The 23,632-nt window shown below is 38.5% G+C and overlaps 1 protein-coding gene across 4 annotated transcripts in view; it reads left to right on the top strand.

Moving 5' to 3' along the window:
* The window catches only part of TfIIEalpha (transcription factor IIEalpha), an 82,873-nt gene that overhangs the window by 58,510 nt on the left and 731 nt on the right, over positions 1 to 23,632 (top strand). For all 4 annotated transcript variants that reach the window (XM_067135036.2, XM_067135039.2, XM_067135037.2 and 1 more), the window contains exons 5-6: positions 2,092 to 2,302; positions 12,260 to 12,494. In XM_067135036.2, coding sequence (XP_066991137.1) covers positions 2,092 to 2,302; positions 12,260 to 12,494 — 446 coding nt within the window. The remainder of the gene's footprint in view (positions 1 to 2,091; positions 2,303 to 12,259; positions 12,495 to 23,632) is intronic.

Genomic DNA, 23,632 nt, shown 5'->3' with positions numbered 1-23,632 from the left:
ACTGACTACGAACAGTATACCGGTGACCAAATTACAATGGAAGATTTAAAAAAGGGATTTTGCCATCATGTTGGGTGCTTTTTTATATAATGTGCTTTATTTTATTAGATTAGAGAATTAAAAACTACCTGTGGTTGATTGTTGTTTGGCTTGGTGTTACGGGTACCGTGTTAGATTTTTCCAAGAGTTTGGCTGATCAAAGTTGCTGAACTGAAATAAGTTTTCAGAGGAAACTGACAAAGTTTTCCCGGTAAAGCTGAATGTAAAGTTTCAAGATTTTTAAGTCGCGTACCGGTAATTAATGTTTGAAGCCGGCCCCGTGGTCTAACTTGTCTGCCTCTCACCCGGAGGGCCCGGGTTCGATTCCCAGCCAGGTCCGGCATTTTTACCTGGATATGAGGGCTGGTTCCTGGTTCACTCATTCTGTGATTACCTCTAATTGAGGAGCTATTTAACGGTGAGGCAACCCTGGTCTAGAGAGCCAGGAATAACGGTCGAGAGGATTTGTTGCACTGACCATGCATCACCTCGTAATCTGCAGGCCTTCGAACTGAGCAGCGGTCGCTTGGCAGGCGGAAGGCCCATTGGGGCTGTAGTTTGGTTTGGTTTAGGGGTGTTTATACAATTGTAAGTATACATATTTCCTTTTTGTGATGTTTAGCCAAATTGTTGTAGGTTCATTTGTTCCTGGGTTTTCCGTTTTCCCGCGTTGTACGTTTTTTTTTTTTTTTTTCGTGGTCCCTCCAAAAATGGAAAATCGTGGTTCCACTGTAATAATACTTTAAATAATTAATATTTTGTAATTGCAGTGTTACAATATCACAACCCATAATTTGAACTATAGAGGAAATTGCAGCATATATTCCTGCTTTTTTAACTTGTTCTCTTATTAATTGTATTATGGTTGTTCTTGTGGTGAGAACCTTTTCATTGGTGAGGAAAGTTTTTAAAAAAATATGCATTTGCTTACAAAATCCAATGCAATGTACAAACAAGATGTAATAATTATATTTCTGATTACAAAACTATGTCATACATTTCTATATACTGTAGAATGTGACAAAGTTTTTCAGTAGCTTAAACTGTTCATTGTGCAGAACTGTGAATCACTTTCTAAGATGTCTCTATATTAGGGCTCCCATAATTTATTTATAAAAATCCAATATCAAAATATTTTGATTTCTTAAAAGTTTGCAGAAACAAGTGACATGTTAAAGAAGTAAGAACATCAGAAATACAGTAAATCCACTGTATATCCTAAATTACATCACTCTTATTCTAAGAAAAAAAAAATGTAGCTGCAAAATACACAAAGAAAAGCTCAAATCCATAGGAGTATTTATTAGTCTTTATGAACTTATCGAGTAACTTTTTCCTTTTGATATTTGGGCATGGAACTCAACACAGATGAAATAATATTCCATCAGTGCATTGGATCCTGGCAGTTCCAAACAAAAGCTTACTAGATATATCAAGTTTTTAATATTTAACTATTTAACTATTGCTCTTTAAAATGAACAAACAAACATTTTACATAATTTACTCTTTGATCTTTTAGTTCACTCCACGCTTCAGTTTTGCTTTCAAAAACTTTTTCTTCTATGAAAACTTGTCGAACTTCATTCCCCTTCATTTGCAGTAAAATTCAGAGACACTGTGTTCATAAATAAGTAGCTTTCTTTCATGTCCCTTACATGTCAGTTAGTCGAATACATCTCCTCATTAAGAGGGGATTGTGTTAGTCACTAGCTTATCACCAAGTTGGCTGCAGTTCAAATCCCAGCCAATGCATTTGGGATTTTTGAAATAAATAAATATGTCCCTGTGGTTCAGATTCCATGTAAAACGAGGTCCTATGACTATGATCACAATGTAAACAGTTGTGTAAAACTACAAGCTTGTTTTGCTTTCTTCATTAAGAATTAATATTACATAGATTCAGTGGTTATATCTTCTTTTGAAACAAAGACCTTCAGAAGAATGTTTGTTGTGATGGTCCTGCTTAAATGATAATCGAAATTTCTTATATTCCTAGTTTAAACAGTAGTGCTACACATGGATGTTACACTAATTCTTACTCTAATTTTTCAGTCTTGATGCAAAGAAACCTCAAGGAAATATCAATAAACCTGCTGGTGAGAACTGGTCAGGCGAATTGACAAGAAAGCGTGGCTTTGCTGTTGAAGAGACGAGAGTGGATGTGACTATTGGAGATGATGCCATACAGGAACAACAAGGAACCAGAAAAGAACGACCTGTCTGGATGACTGAGAGTACCATCATAGCTCAAGATAACTCAATGGTATGTAGGATATTATTAGTGTCACATTTATTAAGCAGGAAATACTTTCTTAGGAATTGTGTGAATAATAAAAGATCACATTTGTATTGGTTATGAAATATGATTGGTTGAATACAAGAATAAACTAGGTACAGTACATTCTTCATATAAGGAAATTCAAAGAAATGGTTCCAGTCTATTTTAGTAGTACTTTGTTGCTTATCTAAAGAGTTTTGCACTTAGTGAACATGTGTATTTACTCGATCTATAAACTGTATGCTTTCCCTCTTCAGTTTTAAAGGAGTTCTGGAACTATTTAGCACCCATCATTTGGTCTATATATCTTGAGTGTCAGTCAATTTACATCCAAGTTGACTGGTTTGAAAATGATGAAAAGAAAAATTGCCAATCAGAGGTAGAGAATAAGCAGTACAATCAAATGGAAAAGTCAGAAAGGAAGAAGAGCTGGCATACTCTATTATAATTTTGAAACACAGACTGTAGCGAGGGAGTATTAGAAAAGAACAAACAAGTGTAAAATCAAGTGATATGTGGAGATATAGTGACATGAAATGGAACATATAATAGGACGAACACAATGACAGGTCAGTGTGGAAAGAGGGAACAGTGGAGAGAGAAGAGACAAGGATAAACATGAAAATAAAAAAAGGGTTAAGGACAATTTCTATATCTTTGTCGTCTTCAAATAGATTAGCTCTCTACTCATTAGCCCCAGTTCTTTTACGTCCATTTCTTCTCAGCCTCTGACTAGCTTGCTTCTTCTCAGCTTCATCAGGAGTGTGGCTATGAACACTCACTGAGGGACCATCTTGACAAATCCTTATTCTAGATGCAGGAAGTGTAGGATAAGAAAAAAGCCAAATAGACACAGGAAAAGGGAAGAGACATAAGATAAAGATGAATACAGGAACTCAGGACAATCACGAAAGTAGAAAAGGATTCTGACAAGATAATATAAGTGTTAGAAAGGAACAAACAAGCATAAAATGACATTAAAAAATATTTTAGTATTGTACTTAGTATGCTCACAAAGGAAGGAACAGTTAGGACAGGTCGAAACCTGTCATGACATTTTTTTGACACAATCGTACTGTAAGAGGATGGCGTGCAGAGAATTGTCCTCCAGATTTAACTGCAAGGCTCCGAAATCGTTACTGGTTACTCTAACTTGACATTGTGTTTTTACACTGTGTATGTTCCTGTCTCCTTTGTGTTTCTTTGTACTTATACTTGTAAATTAAAAATACTCTAAAAGCCTCTAACATCATATAAACATAATCCCAATTCTTTTCATAAATATGTGCCCTTATTTCATAAATTTTGTACTTAGCTTTATTGCTGTATGATGTGTAATTTCAAATTCAATACAGATACTTTGCCTTTGCTGGCAAGATGTTGTGTTTACAGTGCACTATGTCTTCTGGTGTGGGCTAGAATAAATTTGTTCCTTTCATTGACCTGTCTCAGTCTTATCCTCGGCTTTGACAATATGAAAGTGGCTGAGAATGAGTGATGCTAGTAATGCCATTCCTTATGCAGCCAGTCCCTGCTATGAATGGTGTAAAAATGTCGCTCATAGGATCGATTGGTGCACGCTTTTCAGTGGGCTTGGCAGACTGATATGCAATGGCAACTTCTGGCTCACTGAGGAAAGCAACGGGAAACTACTTCACTCCTCATTTCCCTAGTACGCCTCTTCAGTGACACCTGAGCCATCTATGATAGCTAATGGTGGACCTGTTTAGGATCCAACCAGCCTTCGGGTTGAATACCCAACATACATACTGTAAATAGTCAGGTTAGAATGAAGGATGGCTCTCTCTGTTGTTGAACTGTATGTGCTGTTATGGAGAAAGGTTCAGAAGAGGAAAAAGATGGTATGAAAGAAGTGATTGTGTGGTATTGAGGCTGGGTACTAGCCTTGTCCTGAGCAAGTTCGATTCCCAGTACTACCAGAAGGGCAGGTATGTTTTTAAAAGGGTACATGCAGCTGACGTCCATTGGATCCACCTTGTGACAAGGATATGAATCCTGCAGGATGAAGTTCGTGGAGGGGGTGGATTAGAGCAAATGCTTAAGGTTATAATAATCAAATCACATTATCTCTGAGAGGACCGTTCCTGAGTCCCAGTGTGGTTTTCAAACCTCCAGAGGCACAGTTGTTATGATCTTCTGTGCAAAACAGCTCCAAGAAAAGTACAGAGAGCACCAGAAACACTTTGCAGAAGCATTTTGTTGATCTCATGCAGGTTCTGCATGATGATATGTCTGGGCAGAAGGGGTATGTACTTGCTCTAATGCTTTTTTGCTCTGCATCTGGCTACCATGCACTTGAAACAACAACTGACAACCAAGGTGTAAATTACTGTATATTGTTTTGAAAATGGACGACTCCAGTCTATCAAGATTTGCTCCCAAAGGCTGACTAAGGTATCTATAGTAAGTAAAATGCTGTACATCGATGATGTTACATCACCTGATCTTACTCCAGAGGAACTACAAAAATCAGTCAACTGCTTCAAGAATGAAGAATGCATATGATTGTTTTGGGCGCTCTATCATTGTTCAAAAAACTGAAGTACTTTCTCAACCTTCACCTGATAAAACCCTCCCAGATTTTAACATATCAATCTTGGATGCAATACTGGAGCAGGTAGACCATTTTTTTATACCTTGGAAGTATCATATCCAAGGGATGTACCTATAAACAGAAGGTGGAGTAGAGAATTAGTGCTACCCATGCAGCGTTTGGACTTATAACTCACTGTGTCTTGAAGAATGGAGACCCTAACAGTGCATACCAAACTAATTTATGCAACAAGCTGTTGTAATCTTAATGCTACTGTATGGCTGTGAAACTTAGACCTTTTACAATCGTGATGTCAAACATCTTCAGCATTTTCTCCAGCAAAAACTTGGGTCTATCTCAAACATCAAGTGGGATGACCCTGTCGTCATCCTTACAGTTCTTGAGAAAGCGCACCTCAGTAACATAGAAACTACCATCATCGGTCATCACCTTAGATGGTTAGGGGATGTACATCATATGGATGATACAAGGTTTCCTTGCTGAGTCCTTTATGGTGAAACTTACTCTGGCATGTGGCCTAAAAGAACCCCCTTGAAGCACTACAAAAACTAACTTAAACATATGAAGTTGAATCCTCAAAATCCTCAGATGCACGTACTGAAAATCATTCACTTTGGCACCACACTGTCTCTGTTGTTATTAGTACATTTGAAGATGGCAGACACAAATAGGCAGAATGGCAAACTTGAAAGCTCCATGAAACTCAACTGTGGTCTCCACCACATTCAATGAAAATTATGTGGATGATGATTTCATGCTAAAATTGGCCTATTTAGTCATCGGAAGCATATCCTTAAACAAAATTGAATACAAAGAAGATAGATGAAGGACACAAGTCACAGCCAAATCATCAAAGCATGACTTTGAGGACATAGTTATGAAAAGGAATCAGAGGACATTGTTTAAGAGTTATTAGGTAATGTAGTTACTAAGTCATATGAAACATATTCACAAAGCATTGTGAGTGTGAAAATGCAAACTGCTGAAGAAAATGTTTATTTGGATACGAGTTGCAGCTGCCGCCACCGACGAGGTGGTACAGTGATCATATTGTTTTACATTCATATTTTCAGCCTAAGATTAAATAGTAACAGTGGTTGTACTTGGTAATTTCTTATGACTACCTACTACTTTATTTCTCAGTATTTGTTTATGTTTGCTTTTTTTTTTTTTCTGTATGTAGTAAGAGTAATGCAGTATGAGAAATACTGTATTGAATGACATTTTGAATCATTTGAAGTTTTCTACAAGGTAATTTCTTTAACATCATCAGTATTGAAGGAAGGATACTGGCTATAGGGTCAAGCTGGTAAATAAAAAATAGAGAGAATGTGAGATCAGGATCTAAAAGGTGCCCCGTTTAAGGGGACAGTCTGGAGGTAGATATTTTTACCTAATGCATGGATTTTCACAAAACTTTGTGGGATTGTCACATAAATAAAAGTAAGGGTATCACAAAAATTCATTTCATATACGATTAATAGGTTTTTTTAAATTTGAAATTTTTTTGAAATTTTTAATTCCATTTTTTTCATGAAATTTAATTGAGATGTTCATGAAAATTTGGAATTAGGTAGATAATACTTATTTTAAAAAGCACTGTGTATTGATTTTTCTGTACATAATTTATATAATGAGATATATTGTACTAAAGTTCATGTAATTTCTTTGTTCTAATTGGATTTAAAGATCCCTACTACTTGAAAAAATTCTGCAATAAATTTCATACACAGGTTTCCTAATAGAGCTGTGATACATATGACATACAAATTTTTGTTATATTTGACAGAATATTATGGGAGAAAAATGGGAATGAAAATGAAAATCCACAGCCTGTTTCCAGTCATTTGACCGGGTCAGGAATAGAATGAATGAAGCCCCCATCTAGCGGCGAGGAGGGGAATTGTGCCGGCTGCTGAAGCCTGTCGCACTCCTCTGGGCCAATGATTAATGATGGACAGATGAAATGAAATGAAATGATAGTCGAGAGTGTTACTGGAATGAAAGATGACAGGAAAAACCGGAGTACCCGGAGAGAAACCTGTCCCGCCTCTGCTTTGTCCAGCACAAATCTCACATGGAGTGACCGGGATTTGAACCACGGAACCCAGCGGTGAGAGGCCGGTGCGCTGCCACCTGAGCCACAGAGGCTACTAAAATGGGAATAATGTGTAAAATTATAATTGGCGGGAAAATGCAGTTCGGCAGACGCCCATTTCAGCTGTGTGCAGACTGGCCAAAAAAAGAAAAAGCATTATTACAATGATACATTTTTTTAATTCAACAGAATAACTTCGTGACAAAAAAAGAAGAAATTCAATTCTTTCAATTTCAGCTATAAGTTTTTTTTGCCACAATGACCAAAATATTGAAAATATTAAGCATACACCTATGCAAGGTTGAAACTAGATTTTTCCAGCTATAGAAAACAAACATTGTTACATACGTCCTTTATATTGATTTATTTCTTACTAGCTGATGTAGCCGTGCTTTGCTACGGAACTCTCAAAAAGACTGTCTTTGTGGTTCTCCCAACTGAAGTCAACGTCGGTCATTACAAAGACATCAATAGGAATGTTGCAATTAAAAGCAATGTTATCATATAAAATACTCGATCAAATTAAAAACTGCACATTTTCTCACTTTTAACGAACAGTACTATGCTGCTGATCTAACCGTCCAAAGTTCGAGCTGAAATGCCCAGGCCGCAGACAGCCGCGAACACTCCTCTGCCATTATTCCGTTAAATGTGCACACTGCTAATTCCAATCAGTGCCTCATAGTAGGTACTGAATGGCTGGAAAGCTATGATGAACCAGTGTGTTACATACCAGTAGTATCAGTAAATTTATGAACCAGAGGAATGGCATGCTAAAGAAGAGCTAACTCCCCAGTTACTTCCAGCCAATATTCAGGCAGGCTGTTATTCTCAGTACACAGCAGTAATCCCATCTATTTGAGATTAGTGGCAAAAGAGACACAAAGCACATCACCACAAACAATGGTCAATGTAATGTTATTTTTGATCAATTTTATGAGCTTTCTATATTGTAGGGCCTTCACATTTAGTTTTCTTCTGACTCTGTGATATTAGGGCATCACCATCACTAACAATCTTATCATAGTTAAACTGAATAAGACATGAATGATCAGAAATTGTATTCTCTATTACTTTAGTTAAGTAGTACTTTTCGATAGGATCAGTCATCATCATCAATGTCCCACTCCAGTCGCCCGGGTGCGGTTGATAGGATCAGTAACATAGGTAATTAAAATTAAATTTTAGGCACCTTCCCCTAATGTACTATTTCAACCAGAGTAAATAAAATTATTTATAGTGTAGACTGTAGTTCTTGACTCCCCGATTTTACATACCGATATTCATTGAATTCTATTTACCCATTTTCTTGTGACTCATGCTGATATGAACTTAGGAATAAAAGTCCAAATTAATGAATATCTCTGTTACGATAGCTGGTGTGGTAAAGGTGTATAAGACATAAATTATCAGAAATTTAATACTATATAACTTTAGTTATGTTGTATTTATCGATAGGACCACTAATAACATGAATATTTGAGAATTAAAATTATAGGCCTTCCCCTTAACTACCATTTCACTCAGCGTGAATAAAATTATTTATGGCCTGCTTTGTAGCTACTTATTCCCCGACTTTACATACCAATTTTCATTAAATTCTCTTCAGCCGTTTTTTCATGATGCGCGTACATACATACAGACAGACAGACAGAAATTACGGAAAATTAAAGTGTGTATTTCCTTGTTAATGTGGATACGACAGATGCAAATTCTTTTTAAATTCTGAGCAATGTACAGACAAACTCTTTATTTTATATATTTCCTCCCCTGCGAACCATGCAACCTTGCCGCTGTGGGGAAGCTTGCGCGTCCCAATGAAGCAGATAGCCGAGCCGCAGGTGGAACCATATCGGATGGGTATCTATTGAGACACCAGACTAATGAATGGTTCATCAAAAGGGGAGTAGCAGCCTTTCGGAAGTTGCAAGAGCGGCAGTCTAGATGATTGACTGATATGCCCTTGTAATAATACTCAGCATGGCTTAGCTGTGTTGCTACATGGCTGCATGGCTGAAAGCAACAGGAAACTACAGCCATAACTAACTCCCGAGGACATGCAGCTCTCTTTGTATGAATGATGTACTGATGATGGCTTCTTCCCTGGTAAAATATTCCGGAGGTCAAGTAGTCCCCCATTCGGACCTCCGGGTGGGGACTACACGAGAAGGGGCAATCATCAGAAAGATGGATACTGACATTCTGCGAGTCGGAGCGTGAAATGTTAGAAGTTTGAATCGTTGTGGTAGGTTAGAGAATCTGAAAACAGAGATGGAGAGACTAAAGTTAGATATAGTTGGTATAAGTGAAGTACATTGGCAGGAAGAACAGGATTTTTGGTTAGGCAACTACAGAATTATCAACACAAAATCAAATAGGGGAAATGCAGGAGTTGGTTTATAATGAATAAGAAAATAGGGCAGCGGGTAAGCAATTACGACCAGCATAGTGAAAGAATAATTGTCGTCAAGATAGACGCCAAACCAATGCCCACCACAATAGTGCAGGTCTATATGCCTACTAGTTCAGTGGATGATGAGGAAATCGAAAGAATATATGAAGAGGTAGAAGATTTAATACAATATGTAAAAGGTGACGGGAATCTAATTGTGATGGAAGACTGGAATGCAGTGGTAGGCCAAGGAAGAGAAGGTAATACAGTAGGAGAATTTGGATTGGCACAAAGGAACGAAAGAGGAAGTCGGCCGGTTCAATTCTGCACTGATCATAATTTAGTCCTTGCTAATACTTGGTTCAAACACCTCAAATGACAGCTGTATACATATACGTGGACGAGACCTGGAGACACTGGAAGGTATCAAATAGACTTCATTATGATTAGGCAGAGATTCAGAAACCAGGTGTTGGATTGCAAAACTTTCCCAAGAGCAGACGTGGACTCTGATCACAACTTGTTGGTCATGAAATGCCATCTGAAGTTGAAGAAATTGAAGAAAGGAAAGACTGCAAAAAGATGGGATGTAGACAAGTTGAAAGAACAGAGTGTGAAGGATTGTTTCAAGGAACATGTTGCACAAGGACTAAATGGAAAGGCTGAAGGAAACACAGTAGAAGAAGAATGGACAGTCATGAAGAATGAGGTCTGTAGGGCTGCTGAAGAGATGTTAGGAAGAAAGGAAAGATCAACTGAGAATCAATGGATAACTCAAGAGATACTAGATGTGATTGATGAACAACGAAAATACAAGAATGCTAGAAATGAAGAGGGCAGAAAAGAATACAGGTGATTAAAGAATGAAGTGGATAGAAAGTGCAAGGTAGCTAAGAAAAAATGGCTGAAGGAGAAGTACAAGGATGTTGAAGGTTGTATGGTCCTAGGAAAGATAGATGCTACATACAGGAAAATCAAGGGTACCTCTGGAGAAAGGAAAAGCTAGGTGTATGAATATTAAGAGCTCAGATGGAAAGCCACTTCTAGGAAAAGAAGACAAAGCAGAAAGATTGCAGGAACATATCCAACAGTTGTATCAAGGTAAAGATGTAGATGATTTGGTTCTAGAACAAGAAGAGGCTGTAGATGCTGATGAAATGGGAGACCCAATTTTGAGGTCAGAATTTGATAGAGCTGTGAGAGACCTAAATAGGAACAAGACACCTGGAATTGATGACATTCCCTGTGAATTATGGACTGCCTTAGGAGAAACCAGCATGGCAAAGTTATTCCTTCTAGTGTGTAAGATATATGAGACAGGAGAAGTGCCATGCAGTTTTCGGCAGAATGTTGTTATACATATTCCCAAGAAAGCCGGTGCTGACAGGTGTGAAAACTACTGCACCATTAGTTTAGTATCTCATGCCTGGAAAAGTTTAACACGTATTAAGTTATTTACAGAAGAATTGAAAGACAAGTCGAAGCTGAGTTGGGAGAAGATCAATTTGGCTTCAGAAGAAATGTAGGAAAACATGAAGCAATCTTGACTTTACGCCTGATCTTAGAGGATCGAATTAAGTTCGTAGATCTAGAAAAGGCATTCTTAATGTTGATTAGACCAAGCTATTTAAGATTCTGAAGGTGATTGGGATCAGATACCGAGAACAAAGAATTATCTACAATCTGTATAAAAATCAGTCTGCAGTGATAAGAATCAAGGGCTTTGAAAAAGAAGCAGCAATCCAGAAAGGAGTGAGGCGAGGCTGTAGCCTGCCCCCCCCCCCCCCTCCTTTTCGCTGTTTACATAGAACAGGCAGTAAAGGATATCAAAACCTTGAGGTTTATTAATGTTAAACAATTATCGAATTATCAAATAATCACTTGTAACCTTGAGATTTGCCGATGATATTGTTATTTTATTTGAGACTGCAGAAAATCTCAAGAAGTTGCTGAATGGTCTGGACGAAGTCTTGGGTAAAGAGTACAAGATGAAAATAAATAAGTCCAAAACAAAAATAATGGAGTGCAGTCGAACGAAGGCAGGTGATGCAGGCAATATTAGATTAGGAAATGAAGTCTGAAAGGAAGTAAATGAATATTGTTACTTGGCTAGTAAAATAACTAACGATGGCACTAGTAAGGAGGACATAGAATGCAATCTAGTACAAGCAAGGAAGAGCTTTCTTAAGAAAAGAAATTTGCTCACTTCAAACATTGATATAGGAATTAGAAAGATGTCTCTGAAGACTTTTATCTGGAGCATGGCATTGTTTGGAAGTGAAACATGGACGATAACTAGCTCAGAAAGAAAGAGAATAGAAGCTTTTGAAATGTGGTGTTACAGAAGAATGCTGAAGGTGAGATGGATAGATCGAATCATGAATGAAGAGATAATGAATCGAATTGGTGAGAGGAGATTGATTTGGCTAAATTTGACAAGAAGGATAGAATGATAGGACACATCTTAAGACACCCAGGACTTGTTCAGTTGTTTTTTGGAGGAAGTGTAGGTGGTAAGAACGGTAGGAGTGGACCAAGGTATGAATATGACAAGCAGATTAGAGCAGATGTAGGATGCAATATTTACGTAGAATTGAAAAGGTTATCTTTATCTTTAACTTTATCTTTCCCACCTTTAAAATGGCTCAAGCTTATTCATCTATTAATGTCATTCCATGCCATCTCTCCACTGATAGCTGGGAACAGGATAGGATGGCATGGAGAACTGCATCAAACCAGTCTATGGGCAGGTGACTCAAACAACAACAACAACAACATATACATATTTATTAAGTTACTAATCATTTCATAACTGATGTATTTGTAATGCTATTTTCATTTGTAGATATGTCTTAAATATTAACTTTTGTGTTGCAGAATGAGTTACCTAGTGCAAGTTTGATTTCAAATGCAGAAACCGATTCCTTGGAAAAGACCAATAATACCAAGGTTCAAGATGACATCATGTCTGTATTGTTGGCTCACGAGAAACGCAGTAGCAATCTCAATTCAACAGCAGCTGCTGTGAAGGCTGTAATTCCTGGACATGGGGATAGTGGAAGTGATTCAAGTGGTGAAGAAGATAATAGAATCATGGATATTTCATTACAGGGTAAGCCTATACAATTTCCTTCTCTCTGTGGTGCAACATTTTCATTCTCTTATAATATGCCTTTTTCAAGTATTTGTCTTCTATTCTGTTATTTTCTCACAATTGAGCTATAATAGAACCTTATTTTTACAGTCATGGAATTGGAATTTTTGCGGTATTTATATTTTAGCAGCTTCAAACTTCTTGCAATTTACTGCCCAGTGATTGCTCCAATGAGTGTATAGAATGGCATGAAAACAGCAGAAATACAGGCATATGCAGGCATGTTAATTCTCATCAATTTTAGTGCATATTGTTTATGGAAGAATAGATTGAAGCCAAGTTGGGAGAGATCACTTTGGGTTCTGAAGAAATTTAGGAATGCATGAAGCAATACTGACTCTGTCTCATCCAATTAATCAGTCAGTCATCATGATCTGCATTTAGGACTGTCTTCCAGGTAGCAGATTCCCTATTATTTGTTTACCTAGACTTTTCTTAAATTATTTAAAATGCTTAAGAAATTTTTGGTAATTTCCCTCCTAATTCCTCTTCCTATAAATGAATATTTGACTTACCTTGTCCTCTTGAATTCCAACTTTATCTTTCCCACCTTTAAAATGGCTCAAGCTTATTCATCTATTAATGTCATTCCATGCCATCTCTCCACTGATAGCTGGGAACATACTGCTTAGTCAAGCAGGTTGTCTCCTCACTCCCAGGTTTTCCCAGCCCAGAGTTTGCAACATTTTAGTACCACTACTCGTTTGTTAGAAATCACCCAGAACAAACTTTGTTGCTTTCCTTGGGATCCTTTCTAGTTCTTGTATCAAGTAATCCTGCTGTGGGTCCCATCATAATCTAATTGGTGACTTACCAGAGACTTACATGACCTCTTCTGTACATCCTTAGTACAACACTGTTTGCATATTCCAATAATGGACGAACCATACTCAAGTAACTTTTTTCTTTTAATTCTTTGTTGCATCCTTTAAGTAGCCTCATTATGACATGTAACGATCTGTATGCTTTCCCAACAATGTCATCAATATGACCCTTCCAGTACAAATTACTTTCAAATCTCACACCTAAGTATTTGCACTTGCCATCTTTTGGGATAACTACCTCATCCAAAGTATATTCAAATTCAGTTTTAAAGCTCCTGTTTGTAAAAGTTGTAACAGTTGATTTGCCTCCATTAACCTTCATATTATTTTCTTCAACCCATTGTTGGATACTTTCAAGGTCCCTTTGTAATTCTGAACAATCCTCAATGTTGTTTATTTCCCTATAAACAATTGTCATCTGCATACAATCTTATTTTTGATGTTATATTGTTCCCTAAATCATTTGCGTATATTACGAAAAGTAACGGACCGATTATACTACCCTGTGCAATTCCCTTCCAAACTTTCTCTTCCTAAGATACATTATTTCCTACTTTGACTTTCTGAACCCTTGAATTTAGAAATGTTTTTATCCAACGTGTAACCCTTACGTCTAATCCTATTCCCTCCAATTTCTTTAATAATATTCCATGTTCCACTCTATAAAAGGCTTTGGAAAGATCTATGGCTATGCAATCTAACTGACCTCCTGAATCCAACTGATCTGATATGTCCTGCTGAAATCCCACGAGTTGTGCCTCACAAATCTAAATCCATACTGGCTCCTCATGAACCAATTTTTATCATCACATATCCCTCTGATGTACTTCGATATTAAACTCTCCAGTATTTTACAAACTATACTGGTCAGGCTGATTGGTCTGTAGTTCTCTGGTTTCCTTTTATCACCCTTTCCTTTATAAATTGGTATTATTATAGATTCCTTCCATTCCTTTGGTATTACACTATTATTTATCACATAGTCAAAGAGAAATTTTAAATAAGGCACTATGTACCACCCCATTGTCTTTAATATCTCCCCAGTAATTTGATCACTTCCTGCTGCTTTTCCTTGCTGAAGCAGTTGGATTTCTCTGAAAATATCTTCGTTCGTGAATGAGAAGCTTCTTGTTTCCCTCTGTCTCTCTCCCTCTCTATCTTCTGTTTCGGTTTCCAACTCTTGACAATCATCTACTGAATCTCTAAATTCCCTACTAAATAGGTTTGCTTTCTCAGTATCTGTTGAATAGTGTTCACCCTCTTCTCCCACCATTGTAGGAATTTGGATTCCTTTTCCTTTTTGATTCCTGATGTATGAATACAGCTTTTTCCATTTCCCTTTGTGGTCATTACCCTCTTGAAGTATACCATTCATATAATTCTCTTTTGCTTCCTTTTTCACACTATTCAGTTCCCCCATTAGCTGTTTTCTAGTTTCTCTACTCTCCCTACCCTCTTTGATTTTCCTGTTTACTATTCTACATTTTCTTTTTAATTTTCTTATTTCCCTTGTATAATAAACAGGGTCTGAGGTCATTTTACCCTTCTTAACAGGTACAAATCTCTTCTCTCCTTCCCAAATGATTCCTTTAAATTTAGCCCAAAGTTTATCCACGTTACTCCCTTCACTTATCCAACAACTGAATTGTGATTTAAGGTAAGTCCCAAATTCATCAACTTTAGTTTTTCTGTACAATTTCTTGTCTTGTGTAACCCTCATATTAAGCCTTTTTGGTACGAGTCCTACATCCATTATTACAGCCTTATGGTCTCCTATTCCTTCAATTACCTCAGTTTTATCAACAATTTCCCATGGTTTAACCAAGAATACATCTAGTAAGTTATTGAGACGAGTCGGTTCTTGTACTACTTGTGTAAATCCTCCCTCCCAAATTAACTTATTTGCCAGTTTCTGTTCATGGGCTTCACTTGCAGCTCCTTTCCATTCAACTTCAGGCAAATTTAGATCTCCCCCAGTTATTACCATATCATTATTATTGTTTTTACGAGTATAATCTATAATGTTCCTATAATTCCCACCTCCTTCATATTATCCCTAATATTTCATCCCTTTCATCGGTAAACCATTCATGTGAACAGTAACTTTCCTTCACCAGAATAAACACCCCCCCTCCCTTTTTATCTCCTCGGTCTCTACGATAGACTGTGTACCCTTCTGGAAATACTTCTCTATTACCCACCCCTTCTTTCAACCATGATTCCACTCCTATCACCACATCAGTCTCATAAGATTCCATCAATGTACCGAATTTTAATTGTTTATATACTACACTTTGACAGTTTACCAAGAGCAATCTCAGACCCCCTTCCTCCCTAAAACTTGACTGTTGCAATTGGGTAACTTGAAAGTCCTTACTATCCTGAGTTTCTTTTTCTAGTTGACTGAGCCAGCTTGAAGTACAGCTGGCTCTTTCTACTAGTTTTCCTGGTCAGTATTATAACTCAAGGGAGTTGCCTGTTTTACAGTACATATCTTAAGATTAATAAAATCTAGAAAAATATTTGCTATCTTTCGTTTACCTGAATTGTTTAGATGGAGGCCATGTTTTGTATAACAGTATCTCTCAAAACTGCTGCATTCAATAACCTGAGTATTCCGAAAATGTTTACAAATTTTAACAATATCTGTATTGACCTTGTCCACTTCTATGTTCACACACGAGTCTCTACTCAAATCATGCCTGTGGGGCACGTTCACTACAAAAACGTTAGTGTGGGTCAGCTTCCCTAGTGTATGTTTAAGTTGTGATCTTACATTCTTGGCGTCGTCGTGAGCTACGTCGTTCGTCCCACCGATGATAAGCACTGCATCGCCGCTCCCGAAGTTCCTAGTTGCTGCTTCTACGTTTTCCACAACACTGCTGATAGAAGCTCCTGGATATATTTCTCCGGTTGCTGCTATATTCTCGTCGTTAATCACTCCCGCAATTCCCCTTCCTTGGCTATCACCAAACACAGCTACCTTCGCTGATTTAGGCCTAACTGGGTCTTGAATCTGAATTCTAGGCCTAAATTTTAAACTCGGCACGGCAACGGCAGCGGATCGTGATGATTTGGTTTCACGCGCGCGATCGCTTTCTTCCAGAATTAAATTATTTAGGACAGAAAACCTATTTCTGATGTTTATTTCCGGAAATTCAGTTGTAGATTTCTTCTTAGCCGGCCATCCACGAACTACTTGACACCACGTGCTCGAGTTTGTTACTTGTACCGGTATATCACTCGAAGAATGGTCAGTCCCAAATTCTAGCGATCGTAGTCTTTCTTTTAATTCTTGATTTTCAACTTTAAGAGTCTCATTGTCCTTTTTTAGAATGTTTATAATTTCTAATGCACTTTTATATTCCTCATCGACTGTTTTCGGTGTTTCGTCAACGCCGTCCCCAACAACAACATTCCGAACACACTGCTCACAAATCCAGTCAACACTTTCATTAGTTTTTACGTCTCTAGGGCAATTTCCGCACTTTTCGTCACATTTTACGGTTAATTTACTCGGAGAATAAAACACTACGTCGTCATTACCGGGCGCCATTTTGAAAAAAAATTAAAGGAGCAATTATGACTGATACTAGTACAGATGCACTCGGGTCAGTGGGACCCGTTAATGAAGATAAGATACGCGACTGTTTCGGTCTCGAATTGCTACGAACCGAGGAGCTGGGATATGAGCTGTGTCTTAGGGGCATTTCTCCTGCCGGTATATTAGACGATAATATTAGACTTCTTCGTTCCTCGTTATGTAACCCTGTTAGTTTATCGAGCTGTCAACCTTCCATTCTACTTGAGAGTGCGTAAGGTCGTATCGGGGTTTCGCTGTCTCAAATAGAGTCCACGTTGGACGAGTTTAGTCAAGGTCAAAGTGATGTCACACGAAAGCAGATTCGTCGTATTAAAGCTCGCCTGCTTCATTACAGGAGCCATGTGTCTGATCTCCAGGCATTATTTGGTGATAGTATGGGCGATGATGTGAAAACCTTATTAGTTTTGTGGTCGAATAAAATTGAGACTCTTTTGGGGATGGGAGATAGCTTGTTTTCTGTCTCCATTGAAAATAAGCCTGCTGATGTTGCTGAACTTACTGAACAGGGACTTTCGCAACCACCGCCTGGTCACCCCATTTCATCCGGCAATGATTCATGTGCGACAGAGAATATTTCTTCAGTCGTTAATTTTGCAAAGCTACCACATCCGCTGCAATTACTTATTAAAGGGATGAAGTCTTATTCTATTGACTCTATCAAACAAGTTATTGAGTTCCTGCGCACTCTAATTGAATTTCTCGAGCATAGTGCTGTATATGGTGTCAAAGATGATCTGATATTTCAAATAATTTATCCGCATGCTTCTGGAAACTTAGCCAGTCACATAGCTGTGGCTATGTTTGAACGTGATTCTCTTGGAGATTTTCACGCGAAACTGTTACGTGAATGTATTCCTACCAGAGCACTATCATCTCTAGTGCAGCGACATTTCTTTCGAGTACAACGAAGTAATGAATCACTCTCAGAGTACGTTCAGGACATAAAAATGTTTTCGAGAATTTTCCGCTTGAAATATTCGGAAGGTGAGATTGTGAGTTCTATTGTCGAAGGTCTGACGCCCGAGTATAGGTCTTATTTGTCATTTTCATCAAGGCCTAATTCTTTCCTTGAGCTAGAAAACGCTTGTGTTGCGGCAGAAGGAGTGAAATATGCGGACTCACTCCGTAATATCGATAGACCGTCATCTAGTAGCGCTTCTGTCCCTGTTTCGCCTTCTGTAGACAAAACACGACGTTGTTTTCTGTGTAAATCGGCTGATCATCTATGAGATGCTTATTTTTTGTTTTTGTTTTTTGTTTTGTTTTTTCCCAGAAAATATAATGGAAACAAGTAGTACTAGAAAGTAATATTAAACGTTAACATTAAAGAAAAAGAAACGGCCTTCAACTGGCCATAGGCCCCTGGACTGTGAATCCGGCCCATCCAAACAGCACAGCACACACAGAAGCACAACTCAAATCCACTTACACACCCATTCACGGCCACAAGCATTAACCTCTCACTCAATACACACACATACAACATTCGCTCACGACTTACGCTCCGATGTTCGCAGCCCAGAAGCCTTGGGTTCGAAAGGAACCTCCCAGTAGTTGCTCAAGAGAGCAACAAATAATTAGTGAGAATCTAATGCTGGATACAACCAGCCACCAAGACTACGTTTGAGAAGGGAAGGGGAAGGGACAGGAGGGGGAACAACCAATGTAGGAACAATACACTCGACTCACAGCGCAGGAGCACTTCAAGTGTCTGTAAGAGTCTTGTGAGAGAGCGTAATAGAAGTTTCTCGTAACGCAATTTCTTAAATACATGAAAATATCTGTGATACCTTCAAAGTGGACAGAAAGTTGTTTGTTTGCTAATCTGCTACAGAGGTGGAAGCATGCTGTTTCTGTCTTTACAGAATTCAGTTGTAATCTACACCTTCGAAAATATGTACTGAGGTCTGATAGACCAGATGTTAAAGTAGCTTCAGTTGTCTCAAAATGATGGTGTCTTGTGGCTAAGGCCCAGTCGTCTGCAAATTCAAACTTTCTCGAGTTGGTGCCTGACATGTTGGCAGTATACAAACTGAACAGCAGTGGAGCCAACACAGAGCCTTGTAGTAAGCTGTTACTAAGAGGTTTTATTTTTTTGCTATTTGCTTTACGTCGCACTGACACAGATAGGTCTTATGGCGATGATGGGGCAGGAAAGGCCTAGGAATGGGAAGGAAGCGACTGTGGCCTTAATTAAGTACAGCTCCAGCATTTGCCTGGTATGAAAATGAGAAACCACGGAAAACCATCTTCAGGGCTGCCGACAGTGGGATTCGAACCCACTATCTCCTGCATGCGAGCTCACAGCTGCACGTTCTTAACTGCACGGCCAACTCGCCCAGTGGGAGTCTTAGAAACACTTACGTAATATCCATTTATCACCTAAAAGATCCTGCTACTGTTCCTACTGTTGATAAGTCGAGCTGTTCTTTTGCAAGGGATTACTTTCATGAATGTGTGGAGGAAGCCTTGTCTCCGTACCGTATCGTATACAACAGACAGGTCTATAAAGGCGACTGATGTCTTCAGCTTCCTTTGGAAACATGCTTCTATGTACAGTAGGTTGTTAGTGACATCACCTGATCAATACAGTTATGCTTTGGGCGAAATCCAGCTTGCTCCACTGGGATTTATTCGAGTATCGAGGAGTTGATTCTGTTATAAAGAAGTCTTTCGAGCAGCTTGTAAATAGTGCTTAATAATGCAATTGGACTGTAGCTCTTCTCTTGGCCACTCGGTTTTCTTGGCTTGAGAATAGTAACAATTTTGGAGTGCTTCATCTTGGGGAATTATGCCTGTTCTTATGATGTCAGAGAAGAAATTTGCCAGCCACTTCTTGCAGTATTTGCCACAGTTCAAAAGAAATTCTTTGATGAATTCCATCAGGTCCTCTTGCTTTACCTGTCTTTACATCCTTAAGTGCAATCGTTATTTCATCAATAGATAATGGACGACTGGAGTATTCACTTTGTTCTTCACTGGTAGTTCTCAGTACCTTAAGTTTCTGCTTGACTCGAGTAGTGTGCTGTTTATCCCGTGATGTTCTAGATGTAGATACAGTATGGGCTGGGATTTTATTTGGAAATATTGGTAAGTCATTTCGAGTTGTTGTTTTGCTCTCACCCAGATTTTGCAGAAGCCAGGCTTTTCTACTGGATGCCTTGAAGTATAAAGTCTCTACTGCCATGAACCACTTCTCACGTTGTGCAGCATCGAGTCTGTCATAATTCATCAGCTATTTCTGGTTTTTCTTCTCAAGAAATTCCTGATACTGTTTTTTTTGCAGGCATCATTCCACCCTGGAATATATTGTTTCTGGTTTCCTCTTGGAATGAACTTTTCTGCTGTACTTATCATTGCTCCCACAAATCTCTGATCATTCTTTGCAGTAGGAGGGATCTAGCCAAGACACTTATCTAGGTTGTTTGAGAAGGCTTCCCAGTTGGCCTTCTGAAAATTCTATCGTGGGCGAGGGAAGGATGTCACCAAAGGGATAGTTATACCAATCTCAATCAATTATGGCCGGTGATGACTTTGTGGGAACTCTGCTAAAATCATTCTGGAAGCTCTTACTAGTAGGGGGTCTTCATTTGTCGTCAAAAAGCATAAGTCAAGATTGTATTCCTGTTTCCAAGCTACAGACCTGAAGGAACCTCATTCTTTAGCATCAAATACAAGGCATATATTATTATCATTAGCCCAAGTTGGTAAGAGCCTCACCATTACTAATCACTTTCCTTATATTTCACTGGGTATGGTGGCTATTAACGTCTCCTACGTATACAGCTGGGTGAGATAAATTAGTTAGGACTGGCAAGGGTCAGGTAGTGACTGGTTGTTTATGTATATTACTGACTGTTAAGTCTCCTTCTTTGATGATAACTTCATGAACATCACTAACACTGGAGACTAGGCACAACTGAGCATTTTCAGTGGTGGACTGGATGTATGTGGCTACATCATAAATATGGCGATAGGTTGCTCCAATCAAATCATTACATGATAGCTTACCTCTTTTCCTAAGTTGATCTTCGTCTTCTGCATGTGTTTCCTGTGTAGCAACAATGTGTATGTCATTATCTGCTAAGATTCTCTGTAGGATTTGACATTTTGCTCTACTTATGTCCTCTATATTAATCTGACAAATTCTAATAGGGGTACCAAGTTTTCTTGGCATTTGGCCCTGAGAAGGACGTTTGTTTTTCAGGTGTGACATAATAGTCGAAATACATAATCAAATGTAATGTGCTTTAGCCAGGAGATCGTTATGATTGTCTGGCTGCCAGAGTGTTCTTGCTCACTTAGCACCACCCAGGGGACATGTGCAAGGTATAATAATGGCGTGTTGTCTCTTGAGAGGCCTGGTGCAGGTCTTTGGATTTGACGCCCGGAGGATACCGGGGCGTCGTACATGCAGGGTGATGAGAAGGTAATTCCTACGGACATTTTTCAATCAGTCCAAATAGGTAAGCATTTTCTATATAGAAGCCCCCCACAATGTAGTACTCCATACACAACATGTCTTTCTGTTCAGTCATTAGGCTGCTGTGTTGGCATACCGATTCGAGCATTCGGCACCAGGAGACCTGCTACTACCTTCCTTCCGCACCCTGAAGAGTAACGGGTCTCCTAGAGGGTTTTGCCCTCTCTCAGGCCAAGGAAATTTGAATAGTGATTTGAGATGCGGAGAAGGTGAGGGAGGGTTGGCCTTGGTTTATAAAAAGACCTGTCCCAGCATTTGCCTTAGTGCAGGAGAATGGAAAACCATTCTCAGGACAGTGAACAGTGGGGACCAACCCCTCCACCTCCCGAATGGAGAGCTGCAAGGCTAGTAAAACTAGCCACTATTGAGCTGAAGCCCACTCTGTTTGGTCCAGGAGACCAAGTTTACCATACTCTTTTTTAAAACTTGCTTGGGCGATCCACTTAAATATTGCACATATTGCCGCTTTTCCAATGGGATAGAGTGCAGCAAGCGATTGTGCAGAACAAAACATTAAAGATTGCACCAAATTATACCTCCCGCCTCAAAACCAGATTTCTCACCTTGTTACTAGATAGTAGCACAGTATATTTCTCGTATTAAACAAAAAAATGGCAAGTTGGGACCTGCCATTTTCCACTGAGGTACTGAATTGTACCCTCTGTTTCACACAGTCTCTGAACTATTCATTTGCAATACTTTACTGATCAAATAAATACCGTGATAATTGTTGCAATCTTTCCTGTTGTGTGTAGATTGTTGCGTTTGCTATTTTTGTCCAATCAGGAGTTACCTTTTCCACTTACATGGTAATCCAATTACAGTATCTTTGGAGGTAATTTTTTCCCAACCTGTCAGTAGATATCACTATTTCTGGGTGTAGTTCATTTGCTTTTTTGTTGCTTTATAGTTCATACTTTGTACTTCTTCAAACATGATTTTATTTTATATCCTCATTATCCTTCCACCTCCCCCCTCCCCCCCTAAAAATATTCATGGCAGATAGCTCCTCATTTGTTCTCAAATGAGCCCTTACTTCCAGGTAAAATTCACTGACCTGGTCAGGAATTGAACCCAGGGCCTCTGGGTAGGAAGCAGGCTTGCTATCCCTAGACTCCTCCTACAGACCTACAATATTCTAGATATCTCCTTGTACATTGATCAGGTTTTCAAAATATTTCCTCCTTTCATCTGTGTAGCATTACAGACTTATGATACATTTATAAATGTACAGTAATTTTTATAAAATAAAAGGGGAGGGACTCACACAAGGGATAAACACAACAACAAGTGAGTTTGGGGAATGAACAACAGGATGGAGAGACAAGGATTAAAAGGAAGTTGATTTTCTCTCTCCCCTCATCCTAGTTATTTCAATTCTGTTTCTTCTTAGTCTTGAGAAAGCTTGTTCTGATTCCCTGCTTCATCAGTGGAGTTGTCATCCAAGCTCTGTTTGTGTGAGATCTTCATTCTTAATGTCGGAAGTGTGAGACAACTAGAAAGGTAGATAAACACATGGAAAAGAAAATACAAAAGGAATAAAGATTAATACAGGTGGTAAAAGACAAGAAACTCAAGGACAAAATCAGAAGGATAGTTCTGATCATATAAAAGTAGATTATTTCTTTCTTCTTTCTCTGGTGTTGTTTCCTCGCAGGAGGTTGACGGCTACTTTGCATTATATATATATATATTTTTTGTTTGTTTCCTGTATCAGAGTTTCTGTATTATGGATGTCAAATCACTTTTGGAGATTCTGCACTCAGGATAATCTTCTCTGCCTAAGTCCATATTTCCCTTCTGTTTTACCTTCTACAGTATGTTGTGTCATGCTGTGTATGTCATTCTGGGAGATGTGACTAAAAGAGGTAGCTTTCCTTCGTGTTGTGAGAGTTAAGCTTTCACTTGATTTCTGCTCAACAGAGTACCTCTTTATTGGTGACATGGTCTACCCATAGGATCTTGAACATTCTGTAATACTTCCACATTTCAAAAGCCTGAATCAGTTCATTGACAAAACATTTGATACCATAAAGTAGCACTGGTATCGCATAACACTTCACGACACACCAAGTATCAAATTGAAGGTCACGGTTGCATACAAGATATTTTAAACATCATAGTTATTTCTATAAAAGGAAAAGTAATGTTAGAGTATGCGAAAGAAAAATCTGATACAATCTAA

This window comes from Anabrus simplex, chromosome 1 (genome assembly GCF_040414725.1).
Source record: "Anabrus simplex isolate iqAnaSimp1 chromosome 1, ASM4041472v1, whole genome shotgun sequence".
Taxonomy (NCBI): Eukaryota; Metazoa; Arthropoda; class Insecta; order Orthoptera; family Tettigoniidae; genus Anabrus; species Anabrus simplex.
This window is presented reverse-complemented; position numbering and strand designations above follow the sequence as displayed.